Raw genomic sequence first — 13,884 nt, forward strand, 5'->3', positions numbered from 1 at the left:
AATCATTGACATTTTCATTCACCGAAATATACTCTATTCATACCAAAAAAATTGTTCAATCCATAAAATATTCAAGCTTTAGTAATATTATTCTTTAAAAAAATTTCTATTAAACTCAAAATTTTAACTGAGTAATGGATCAAAATTTGAATATTTAAATTCAATTTCATATATTTCTTTGTTAAATTGTATAGTTTAATATATTTTAAACTTTTAAAATAAATTAATTTGAAATATTTTAAAATAGTTTAATTTGATATTTTAAAAAATATCATAAATATATGATAGATCAAAAAGTTAAAAATTATAAACACTCTAATTTGATTTGTTATAGCACGAATCAATAATATGTCACTATAATATGAAATAATTTCAAAAAATATGAGCAAAGGTTAAAATTTCAAGAAATATGATTTCTCAGATTAAATTAAAGTTTAGAATAATGTTGTTTCGTAGGCTTTTTCTCGGTTAAGATGATTTTGACAAACATATGTTACATTAATATGCGGTATACTACAAGTTAACTCACAATATTAACAATCAAAATATAATGTATAATTTTAAACACTTAACAAATCAAATAACAAAAATAAATTAATTTTTTATCACACAACTTAACTTGCGGTATGCCACGGGTTAATTATCTAGATCTACTAGAATAGATCTTACAAAATATATGTTATTTTCATAATTCATATTCAGCATATGATTTGGCATAGTATTCCATCCAAAAAAACTTTTAAAATAAATAAAATAATCACATATATGATGTTTTTGAATAAAAATTACATAATAAACAAAAGAAATTTCAACCCGTGCTCAGTTTTTTTTATTTATCAAAACTGCTGTTTTCTCATTTAAATATTTTGAAATCAGACCAAAAAAGTAATATGAATAAACTACTTTTAACGTTTATATTGTTGAGGAAGACACGCGGAGGAGAATCTTGGTTTTTATCGACCAAAAAAAAAAAAAAGAGAATCTTCGGTTCATGTCTAATTGTCTATGACTGTTTTATTCACTGTATAAGCTCAAAACTAAAATAAAAAATCTTTTCGTTGCTTCTAATAAAGAAAAAGTAATTATTTGAAAATAGGTTCGAAAGGTATGAAACTTGGAAAAAGGTTTTAACGGAATAATACTATATTTGTAGTAGACAAATTATAAAAACCTCTAGCATAAACAATACATGTAAAAATATAAAATAGCATGTACTCTCTACAGTATATTAGTAGCATTGGAGTATTTGTACATGGAGCTGTCGTTTGTTTTGTTTATTTCGACAGGAGCCAAAAACCAGAAATTCTTTTTAATTAATACTAATAATTTTTCTAATACTGCATTTATTAAATAATATTTTGGAGTTGAACAAAAGAACAGAAATAGTTATAACGTGGACCGTTCAATTCTTGTCTATACATAATTTATCAATATTCGTTACTAATATTTTATTTTCGGCAAATATAAAATGAAACATGTACAATCATTAAAACCATAAAACCCCATTTATATTATAACCAAAATTACTGTTATATGGCAATACATCAAAATTATGTTTTCACACCAAAATGCAAAAGATGTAACTGAAAAGAATAGGTATACCTGTTTGTTGATGTTTAGAAAATATTAAAATTTTATAAATATTGATGAAAACAATCCTATTACTATTTAAAATAATTTTCTACACAAAAAAAAAAATCAAATGAAGTAAGCTCAAATTTTAGGTAGGAATGACATCCAGGTAGAAGAAAACTGTATCCAAATAAATACTGACTAAGCAATATAATCTATTAGCTTAGTATATAACGTTTTACAATGTATTTGAAAATCATAAGTTATAACTTATAACCAACCTTAAGTCCATAACATTATACAAACAGCTACTTTTACTTTAAGACAAATAACAAATAATTAGACTTTTAGGTTAAATTTTGAGTTAAAGGCACCAAGATTTGGACCTTTTGTGCCAAGTATTACAAAAGAACCCAACTTGTGAACCTAAATTGCTGTGAAAGAGAACTCCTTCTTCTCTCTTCTTATATATCACTCAAAAAAAAAAAAAAAACCTATCTTTCTCTTTCAATCTTAAATATATCTGCTCACCATCAAGGCAAGTTTCCTTATTTTGCTCCTCTAATCACAATCTTAATCCCTGTCTAAAAAATATCTAAGTTCCAAAAGTTTCACACATTCAGGTTTTTTTTCCTCAAATCTTTAAATATGGTAACCAAGTCTTGCTCCATTCCTCTGTAATTTCACACAAATCCTTAGCCAAATACTTAGGGTTCTGTTTTGTGTTCATGTGATGTAAAGATGAAGACTATTAGTGGATTAGGTATTGGGTTAAGTTTAGTTTTTGGGTTTCTTCTCTTAGCACTTGTTGCAGAAGTCTATTACCTTCTGAGATGGAAGAAGCACAAGAAGAGAGTCATAAGCCAAGAAAGTGAAGAGGAGAAAGAAGAAGAACAACAACAACAAAACGGATACGCCAAAGAACTTATCCAGCTCTTCTGCTTCAAAAAGCCTCAACCTTTACAGCAAAACAATGGAGGAAGAGAAGGAAATGAAATCTCAAGGGACCAAGATGGGAATCAAGATTTGGAGCTTGGGTTGATGAAACATCTCAACGGAGGAGATCTAGGGTTTGAAGCAGAGCTCATGAAGCTTCATAACCAGAGGTTTCTCTTCACAATCATGGAAGAGACGAAAGCTGATTTGGAATCTGAAGATGGGAGATCAAGATTGGGTTCAAGATCAAGAAGAAGAAGCTTGAGTGATGTTCCTAATGACTGTAGTACCCCTGGATTCACTCCATTGGCTTCTCCTCGTACGCTAAAGTCATCATCTCCTTTGGAGTCTTATCCACACCATGGATTCAATCCTCTGTTTGAATCAGACGGTGAGCTTGAGTTTAACAAGTTCTTTAAGTCGTCTACTTCATCACCTCCACCTAAATTCAAGTTCTTGAGAGATGCTGAAGAGAAGCTGAGGAAGAGATTGATTGAAGAAGCTAAAAGAAGAGAAGGCTTAGCTTCTCCAAAATCGGAAGGTTCGTTTCTGAAGTTCATGAATCCTCCACCTGCGATGAACAGAGAGAAGAAACAGAGTATTATTCAAGAATCTGATGAAACGGTGTCGTTTTCTCCTACTTGTTCTTCTTCTTCATCAGGTATAAATCTTAGAATGTTGTTAGACCAAAAATCCACAGTGGTGGTTGTTTAGTATTATTAGCATCTCTGTCTCTTCTTCTTCTCTACTCTAATTTTTATTTTTTGTTGAAAATTTTTTTTCTCAAGAATTTCAATTTCTTTTTTTTTTTTTAATTGTGTGAATTCTATATCTTTTGTTTCTCTCATTCTTATGATGTTGGGAATGATTTCTTCTGTACGTATCATCAATCTGAAAAATTTGCAGATGCTTGTTTTTTAATCTCGTTAAACTATAAACTTAGCTATGATATTATATACTAATTTGTTCACTAACCTTCAATATAAATATCTATATTTTGTGTAAAGGTTGTAGAACTAGTCTAAAGTTACATTGTGTTAGGTTTGAAAGTTGGGGTTAATAATTCAAATCTTTACGGCGCCACAAGTTGAAGTTAAACGATAAAAAAGTGTTGTAAATTTGTAATTAGTACAAGTGCTTTTGAGCCCGTAAATTATGGCACAATAAAGCATGAGTTTTAAAAAAATTTTTAAAAATAACACAAGTGTAAATGATTATTACTAAATTTTGGATGCTTTCTATTTTAGAGACTAATTTGAATAAAAACTCTGCAAGAGAAAAATACTACTCTAGAACCTTTTTGTGTTGTCTGAACTAGAAAAATTCAAGGCATCACGCGATGTATCGCCGAAAGGTTTTTGTTTTTATTTCACTTACCTTTTTTCCCACAGTTTGCTTTTAGGAAATAGACCTACTTACACCTATTGTGTATTTTTGGTTCGGTTCCAAAAGCAACCCAAACATCAAGATAGATTAACTATGTGCCGTTTCTGTATAAAATTCATAATCCAGTCAGCAATTTATTTGTTAAAGTATCAAACTGAAGCACATATCTAGCAGAATAAAAATTAGGGTAACCAGAAACCTGAAATAAATTTGAACTCACATTATTATAATGTATGCCAAAAAGTCTTACTGAGGCGATTTGTTTAGCGATCAAAGACAACTGTTTCCTTCTGTGGTTTTTGTGGTTTTTCCAATCGATCGGCGTCGGCTCCGACGTCGATCGTACTCTTCTACTTACTAATCTAAATAGTTATTAGGTTTTATCATAGGCATAATCTGTGTCATTTGTTACAAGAAATGTAATGATGGAAGACGGAGGATGGAAGTAATTCTTGATTAACATCACGATGTTTTTCAGGCCACCATCTCTGTCATTGCTTTCCCTTCACTGCTTCTCTGGTTTTAATTTCTCAGAACGAAAATCTCGATTCTTAGATCTCAAATCGGATTTCATTTCTGTTAACTTTTCGACCCAACCACTTCCCCTGGGTTAGTGTTGTGTCGCTGGCTTTACTGTTATCAACCACCATTTTTCTTCTATGTTGGTTTCTGTTCTTGCAATGCAAGTTTATTTTACAGCGGTTTCATATCAACTGCTATTTCACCATGTCTGGCGATTTCTTCATGGCCGTGAGTCTATTCAAACTAACATCTGATGTTAGTTATATAATTGTTCCCGGGCGTCAGTATGATCTACTGTTGGCGTTCCGAAGTTTAACACAAATAGGTCGACCGACACAGAAACCACCATGGAAGCAATATGTTAAAGAGGAGTTGGAGGACACTCTTGGGAGAATCAGAAGATGGTCTACACCTTATCAACAAAAACTGGTTTTAAGTTCAACCATGATCAATGACATCTCTTTCGATAGGAGAGTTTCGATCAATCTAAAAGTTATGCGATGTAACGGATGGATCGCTACCTATGATTTTTAAAAGCGTTATAGGTATTTCATTAATAAAAAAAATATGATTGCCAAGCAAGAAAATCACACCAGATTGTCGAAGATGACGAAATTGATTATGTATCTTCTTTATCGTATTTTCGTTACACAAACCATTGGTTGTACTTGTAATTTTATTGACAATCTTGTATACTCTGATTCATATCAATATAGTGTTTTAGATGTTAAAAAAAAAAAAATTCAATTTAGGTTTAGAATTTAGACAGTGCAGCGAAAACACCTGTATGAAACAAAAACTATAGATGCGTTGTGCGTACGTAGTGTGTTGTTCGGACAAATGGTATAAACACATACGGCATACGTAAAATTTGTATGTATTAGATGACACATGTGAACATGGAGGCACGTGAAAGAACACACGTCAACCTCATAGCCCCCACTTTTAATATGTATTTTCAAATCTTGCTTTGGACATTGGATTGGAGCCAACTCTGGCAAATACTTTGACTATGATTGGTTTGTTAATCCTTTGTATAATTATGATTTGTTTGATAAAACTATGTGACTGTACTCGACCAACCAGAAAGAAAATCATTATAAACAGATATGTTATAACGTCTTCTAATGTTCTGTCATAATCAGTAGTTCAATATGAACAAAAAAAGTGTTTAATGGAAAGATACCAAAAGATTTAAAGTATCAAAACTTTAAAATACAATCCAATACGAGTCCAAAACCTTTGATGTCAGTGACTAAGCCTAATCTCCACCGTTGACACTTAGAGACAAAAATTTCAAACAATTTTCAAATAGACCATATCTACATTGAAAATTTGAAACCTACTGCTGGAACGAATCATTTAGATATAAAAAAAGGACTATCCATAATTCCACATTGATACGTACGTTGAAGACCTTGAGGTCTTCACTCTATATCCTCTAAGCTGTAATCTCGTTTAAAGTAAATTAATATGCGATGTGTGACATATTAACTGAAGTAGTCAGTGAAAATCGAATTTAGATATATATGCATTATTTTACATAGTTTTGAAGATCACCACTTGTCGCCGACAAACAAAATAATATAACCAGTTGATGTGTTGAACTGCCATCACTAGTTAATTTATAGTTAATTGTTTTTATACTTATGGTGGGTTCTGTGTATGAAGATTGAAAAGACAACGTAACTAATTAAACAATTGTAGTTTTGTGATTTCGTCTAGATTCAGTTGGAATAACTTATTTGGCCATTGCAAAAGGGCTCGATCCAAAGATAAGCATGATCTTCTAAGTCTTCTTTCTTAATTAACACGATTTTGGAAAGGAGCAAAGAGATATCACATCATTCGCTTAGTGTTAACTCTTCTCAGTGAAGTATATATGTTTGGTTTGCTTGCTTGCTTGCTTGCTTACTGTCACAATTCATAAACAACGTCAGTCTGAAAACTTTCTTAAGGTGATTTTGGTTTTTCTAGACGACGCCGTTTTACGTGTATTTTTACGAGTTTAGAACAGATAGGCCCACGCCCATTTAAGAAAAGTGAATGGGTTTAGGAATAAACAAACGAAAACAAAAAGAATCGAAAAAAAAGAATGTTTAGAGAGTACCATATATTAAGGCTCCACAAGGACGACACCATTCTTGATAAGATTAAGCACTCGGTGTGACCGTGTGAAGCATGCATATTTCCTATAGATTCTGACCCAATATCCAGTTATGAGAAAATGTGATTTTCTTCAATAAACGTAGTCTAAACTTCCTTAAAGAAACAACACTTTTTTCACAGAAGACCATTTACACTCAAGGCTGCAACAATCCAAACTCAGTGAAGAATTGGCTCCAATGTTACACATGCCGAACAATGTCGAGTGTTTTCACGTACAAATCTTTTGATGGTTGGGATATGATTGTAATATACAGTTTTTTTTTTCTTTTTTTTTCTAAACGTTTCAGCATCATGATCCTTGCATCCCTTATACTTTATTTTTTGTTAAAAGGTTTGCATCCCTTATACTTTATGTGGTTCCACATGTGTGTTTCATCTCGCAAAGTGAAAGAAGGCAGAGTATTGCGTAACAATGATCATATTTATATTTTGGAAATTCGTTATGCTAGTTTGCTATAACACCTATATATATATACTAGGTTTTTACCCGCAGTACACCGCGTGACTAAATTATAAATTATTATATTTTAAATAATAATTTTTAATTTATTTAGTTTTCAAATTCCCAATTAATTAACTTTTATCTAATTAATTTATAATTTTGTTTAGAACATTTTTCTTCTTCTTAAGTTTTATACAGTTTAGAACCTAATTACATGAAATTTGTTATTAGATAGAATATAAAATTTTAAAACACTTAGTTTTGTTTTCTATAATTTAACAGAGGTATATGTCTATATGGTATATTAGTGTATATTTTTATATGTATATAATTTTTTTTTTTTGTAATATTAAGAATGTGTTGTAGTATGTGTAATATTTTGTAATTTATATACTAAATAATTTATAAGTTAATTTTCCAAACTATGACTACAAATCTATAGCATATGAAATAAACTAATAGTTTTAGTGTTGGTTCTATAGTTCAAACCCGCCATGCTAGGCGGATTATGCAATATGTTCAAAGATTTTTAATCCGCAAAAACTCATCGTACGAAACCTGTAAAAGTAAAATATAGTATGTGAGGTTAAAAGTCATTTTTTATCAAATCAATATTTTATTCACCTTCTTATAAAGATAAGGAAATAAAATCTGTATATATTTGCAATTATGTTTGTTACCTTTTATAACACTTAATTTCTATAAAAAAAATTGAATACAGGTAGAATTAATTTGTTTATTAAATTAATTAGTTAATATTAATGGCATACTCTGTAAATAAGTTCTAACTTCAGGATTTATTTGTTAAATGTCTCCAAAAATGTATATATAGATATTGTGCATTAGGAATTTTTACTGAATTGGTTTGGAGTTCTTTGAATTATTGGTTTTGAAGTATTCATTTTTCATTGAAATTACCGTAGTTTGACTAGACTAAAATTTGGTAGCAACTTGAAAATTTACATTACTTTATGTTGAATGTATATATCAAGTGCGATTTATAGATATAAAGTAATATCATTAAACAATGAATAGTATGATTTACCTCGAGAGGGGAATATTTTGGTAAGAATAATAGGATGTGTGGGGATGATCAAACACGAACGCATGTTTGCTTTTGTGGGGGGACAAAAGTCAAATACACTGGAAAATTCAAGATTCAATCTTAAAGTTCCCTAAACCCCAAGACATTCAAAAAGTCAACTTCTTGATTGAGATAGATTAACCATATCCATGGGTTTTGTGGACATTTTTAACTTAGGATCCTCCAATTATTATTATTATTATTATTATTTCTTTTTTAAGTAGATAACGCGAAGAGACATACCATACATCTTACTTCTTCTGTTCGATATTAATTGTTATTTATAAGTTTTATAGTTTATTTCTCTCTTTCTTTTAGTAATTGTGGGTATATTATACACTTAAAAATTATTTGACTTATATGCAAAAGTTAAATGAACAATACACTTCTCATACCATGTATTTTGAGTTATATGTGTATTAGCGTATCGAACATGGATCACGATCTAGCTCTCTCAATATTCTTACCAAAATTATTTCAAAAACAAACGGAATTTGATTTCATATTAGTTTCATAAAAACAGCAAAGTTTTGTTTAATTCTTAACTATTGATTTCAGATAATCACATCAATATCACACCAGTTGCCTAAACGTTGGTTTTGCCTTTATAAAATATAAACACAATGATAGCGTATAAAATTATAAGTAACACAAAAAAAAAATTCAAGCTTATACAGATAAATTAACCGTATAGCGATTAAGATCTAGCTTTCTTAATCTTTTTACCAAAGTCTTGAAGAATAGACGGAGGAAACATGGATTCGACCTCTCTAGCTACATCTAAGAAAACTACCGATCTCTTTACCCACATGGCTCTCCTCTTCATCGCCGGAGTAGCTTTGGGCTTTCTCGGCGGCCGAGGAGGACAACAACACACGCTATTCGAGATCCTCGGCGTCTCTGGGATCTCTACACGAGAAGCTCCATCAACACATACCCATTTTCGTTTACCTCTCGGTCCATCTTGGAGCTTTTCTTGTTCTTCCTCATGTTCTTGATCTTGTTGTTGGTTTCGTAGTCTTTTAGATTGATTTTCTTGATGAGGGAGAGATAATGATGAACCAGGAGAGTCGGGTTTTGATGGAACTAGCACTACAAGAAAACAGGCAAATAGCGACTGCACTATTAGTCACTATTTAGTCGCTAAACGGTGTGTTACGACTAAATAGCGACTAAAACTAGTAGTCGTAAATCGAGAGTCGCTAAAATAAATAGTCGTAAAATTAGTCGCCAAATAGCGACTACATTACGACTATTTTGCGTAGTCGTAAATTTAGTCATAATATAGTCACTAAATTTAGCGACCACGTTACGACTATTTTACGACAACGCAAAATAGTCATAATGTAGTCACCAAATTTAGTGACTAATTAACGACTAATTACTGACTATAGTTGTATTCAAGTATTTATACATTATTGTATTTATACAGTATTTATACAGTATTTATACAAATTACATATATTTTATTAATTGTTTTAAATATATTTAAATTATGAATAATGTTTTAAAACATTATTTTTTGAGTACTATATTTATTATTATAAACCATGATTACAAAAAAATTGTATTACAAAATAAAATTAAAAATCATAACTAAAAATAAGAATAGATGAAAAACTACATAATAAATGGTTTGTAGCACATTCTCAATTGCTTTGTATTCCATCATTAAAGCCTAGGTAGTTCCCATTAATGTTCCAAGAGCAACTCATTTCTTCAGAACAAACAAACAAAAAATGTATCATGGGGACTCATTTCCCATTATCAATATAACACAATTTCAAAATCGAGACTAGAAATGAGAAACAATCGGGACAAGCAATTCACTATAACTAACATGTCTTCTAGCTTAAAAACGTGAGTGTGAGTAAGAAGATCGACAATGGTGACTCAAGTTAAAGAGTGCATATAAAACAGGTGTCTAGAGATCGGTATTACCAAATAACTCTTGACAAATTCAACAAAAAGCCTCACAAAAATTACAACAGAGGCTTCTAAACAAATGACTCTTTGACAGATTTAATAAAAGTCTCACAACAATAAGTAGCAAAGTATATATATTGTACCTTAATAGCGAAAGATACAATAGGATAAGAAAATGTCTTAACCAATGAAAGTTTACCTTACGCTCTGAAATAAAGTTGTACATCATGAGCTCTGTCTAAGAGTGTGCTTGGCTGTGGCTTTCTCTGTAAGCCAAACATCATCTTCGACCTAAGATGGTTTACGCATGCAACAATGTGACTTCAAAGAATTGAAGAGTAATACAAGAGTAATAAAATAAACATAAGGGTTTTACCTATCTTCTTCCAGCCAACCGCTTTCAAGCTTCTCCAAATCCAGTCTATTGATCACAAACAACAAAATAATATAGTAAACAAAAATCACATGTTCAAACCATAAGCTTCAAAGACACAAACACAAACACCAACACACACACATACCAGATTTTATCATATAAAATCACCAAAACTGAGGTGACTCTGTGAAAGAAGTGATATGCTTTTAGAGAGCTTAGTTTGAGTACCTTCGGTGACTTTGGTGACACTGAGGAGAGCCGAGTTGAGCCTTAAGTTCTTTAAGCCACAAGACTCAACCAAAACAGCTGACACTTGATCTGAGAGAAACCCACCAAAGAAAGCAAAAAAAAAACAAAACAATTTTGCACATAAGTACTCAAGAATTCTGAAAAGATGAAATAACAAAGCAGTTCCAGGATTTTTGAAAGAAAAGAAACCCACCTCCATGGAGACCAAAACAGATGGAGCTAGACATTTGAAAGAAATGACAAGAGATATACCCGCGTGGCAACAAAGCTATTGATGCGCTACTCCTTCCCTCACTTCTCCTTCATCATTCTTCTACTTCTTATCCTCCCTCATCTGCAATCACACAGGGGATGAGAAACGCGAAAAGGCAACTAAGTGGATCACATCAGCATTGGCTACCGATATCAAGCAGATAAATCAAACTCGTTTTCAGCAGAATCAAAGTGAAAATCTATGCTCCTACAGCGGAACAAGAAAAAAAAAAAAAAAAAGGGATAACAAATGAAAGCAACTACTAAGCCTTCAAGAACGTCGGAGAGGATAGGTGTGAGAGCAAAAGAGAACTTGACCCATTGTTGCTTGATAGAAAAATTGATTCTTTAGTCGACCCAAGTTTTCGGCTGTGCGCCGGAGAAGCACACGACTTGAATCGAAGCAGATCTTTCCCGGTTTTGAGATCCCAACTTCTAATTTCGTCGATAAATCCACGGCTTAGCTTTTTCGTCTTCTATGCCGTCTTCCTCCGCTTCACCTCTCAGCTTCTGCTTCTTATATGTCGTCTTCAAACCAATTCGAAGATTAAGGTCATTACAAACGTAGACCAGAAACCCTAATCCCAAAATCAGATTTAAAGGGGGAAATAGAGATAGAACAAACTAACCTTCTCCCACGGAAACCAGTTTCCCTTCTAGATCTGGAGATACGGTCGGAGGTTTGGCCGGACAGAGTCATCGCGATTCGAAGAAATGAGAGTGAGAGTTTCTCCGAAAGAGTTTCGAGAGTGATGATGATTTTTTTTTTCTAAGTGTAGTGTGAGGAATAGAGGCACAGGTTGGTGAAGGTTTCTTTGTTTGTTGATTTTTATTTCTTTTTTTTGTTGGCCAATTTTCAATTCATATCAAAATCCAAAGTGGTACAAAAGCCTCTCAAAGCCCAGACTAAATGATATAGTTTTATGTTTTTTTTTTATCAACAATTAGTTTCAGATTTTACAATGACTAATTTAATAAATTTTATAAGTAAATAGTTTTTGGAAGTATTAAATTATATATATACACTAAATAGTTTTAGATTAGATTTAATTTTATACACATAATGGTTATATTTTGGTTAAATGGTTTATAATTTAATTTCTATATACTATACATTATAAAAGTTTAAAATTTAAGATATAGGGTTTAAAGTACAGGGTTTGGTGTATAGGTTTATGATTTGGGGTTAAGTTTTGAATTTATGAATTATGAATTAATTTCTAAGATTTAGAGTTTATGATTTAGGTCTTGGGGTTTGGTTAATGGTTTGGGATTAAATTTTGAAAATTATGATTTTCTTAAATAGCGACTGATATGCGACTTCTTAGCGACCGTTTACTATAAGTCGCATATTAGTCGCTAAATTGGTGACTATTTAGCAACTACATATTTTGGTGTGCAATATAGTCATAAAATAGTCGCTAAATTACGACTAAACTAGCGACTAACATATGCAGTCGTTAAAAAATGACTAATATATGACCAAATATTTGTAGTCGTAAAATAGTCGCTAAATAGTCACTACTTAGTCGCCAAAAATGACGACTACATATATAGTCGCCAATTGTAGTCGTAAAATCCATGTTTTCTTGTAGTGTAGGAGACTCTCGGGTTGTTGTTGCATGGCTAAGATATCGTTGCCGTCTTATCACAAACAGGGAGAGAAACAGGAAAAGAGAGAGTAATAGTAAAAGAAAAAATAATGACCACTATGATTTCAGAAACAACAACAAGATGTCGATACATATATTGAGGTATACGTGTATGTGACCGTGTTTGTATTATTGTACATATGTTTGATGTATATAACTAAGGAGCAAAGAAATTGAAATGGAGATCTTGATAAGAGTGTATGTTTGATATTTGTGTACCGTGTGCGCTTGATATATAACAAAGAGCGACGAGACCTCCTCACCTCCAAAATCGACAAGTGAGCGAGGCATGCAGACCGTAAAATGAAGACTTCTATTTATTATAATTTTTTCTAATATTATTGTGTCTAATAAAAAATCATGCCCACCCCACTCACTCGGTCATATTATTATTGTGTCTATAACTAGTATAAATGACTTCTCCCACACTAATTCAGAATGATAAACGTATATATATACGAGTGAAGCGTCTTAATAATTATATCTTATATAACGTAAATATATTAGATGAACTATATATATATATATAGGATCAATTGGAATTTAATGTCACGATGGTAATTTGTTTCTAATAAGCAGGCAAGTTCAATGTATTCTAACTGCAAAGTCTGCAATGTTATAAAAATATATTAAATCATTATAAACTTATGTATAGCATTAGTGTAATTTAAAACTTATGTGGGTCCTGAATCAGAGAAATTGAAATGAAAACCCACTTTGTGCGAGGGATCCAATGCAAAAAAAAAACACATTATATAGTATATGAATATCTTTCTGCATTTATGCATTTACATACAAACCACAGCCATATAATTAATTATACTTTTATATTATCATTGTCTCTTATATCTTTATATAGTAATTGTTACAACTTTAGCCATAAAAAAATCCTTCTTTCTCCAAATATACTCAGATAGTCAGATTCATGTCTTTCGCTTCTTTTTTGGGGGGGGGGGGGGGGGGGGGTTAAAAGATCATTTTTTCACTTTTTATCTTTCTTTATAAGTATACAACTATACAAGTATAGAAACTAGCGAATACACAAAATTGATGTTTTAAAATAATTCAGTTCAGACATTAACAAAATTTCTTGTATTCTTAATAATTTAAAATCAACTAATATTTCGACGTAGATTATCTTTAAAATAAAAACAGAAGATGTCACATTATTATCTCAATTGTAAGAAACCTACCTGATGCAGCCACTCCTGATCCGTGCATGTGGCTTAGTTAACCAAATATTTAGACTGTCACTTAACAATTTGTCACAAAATACCTAATGACATTTGAATACGACAAAATAGTAACTGTGTTATAT

The 13,884-nt window shown here is 31.4% G+C and overlaps 1 protein-coding gene and 1 long non-coding RNA gene across 9 annotated transcripts; one reads left to right on the forward strand and one right to left on the reverse strand.

Moving 5' to 3' along the window:
- The first annotated feature begins 1,927 nt into the window (after positions 1 to 1,927).
- Positions 1,928 to 3,429, forward strand: LOC104736584 (uncharacterized). The gene has a single exon (XM_010456601.3). The coding sequence runs from the start codon at positions 2,314 to 2,316 to the stop codon at positions 3,220 to 3,222; it is 909 nt and encodes a 302-aa protein (XP_010454903.2). The 5' UTR covers positions 1,928 to 2,313; the 3' UTR covers positions 3,223 to 3,429.
- A 5,264-nt stretch (positions 3,430 to 8,693) lies between these two features.
- LOC104736593 (uncharacterized) lies at positions 8,694 to 12,768 on the reverse strand. Of its 8 annotated transcripts, none has more exons than XR_015584010.1 (7): positions 11,544 to 12,768; positions 11,233 to 11,442; positions 10,856 to 10,996; positions 10,642 to 10,731; positions 10,414 to 10,458; positions 10,237 to 10,328; positions 8,694 to 9,203 (listed from the first exon to the last, which is right to left on the reverse strand). It is a non-coding gene; the product is annotated as an uncharacterized LOC104736593 (long non-coding RNA). The 8 variants fall into 8 exon arrangements; XR_015584013.1 differs by having other exon boundaries at positions 10,559 to 10,731; positions 11,544 to 11,789; XR_015584007.1 differs by lacking the exon at positions 8,694 to 9,203 and adding an exon at positions 9,675 to 9,828 and having other exon boundaries at positions 11,544 to 12,511.
- Between the last annotated feature and the right edge of the window lie 1,116 nt (positions 12,769 to 13,884).

Source organism: Camelina sativa, chromosome 2, assembly GCF_030686135.1.
Source record: "Camelina sativa cultivar CO46 ecotype springtype chromosome 2, ASM3068613v1".
Taxonomy (NCBI): domain Eukaryota; kingdom Viridiplantae; phylum Streptophyta; class Magnoliopsida; order Brassicales; family Brassicaceae; genus Camelina; species Camelina sativa.

Coding starts and splice junctions, on each gene's coding strand:
- LOC104736584 (XM_010456601.3), top strand. CDS start 2,314: ATGAAGACTATTAGTGGATTAGGTATTGGGTTAAGTTTAGTTTTTGGG.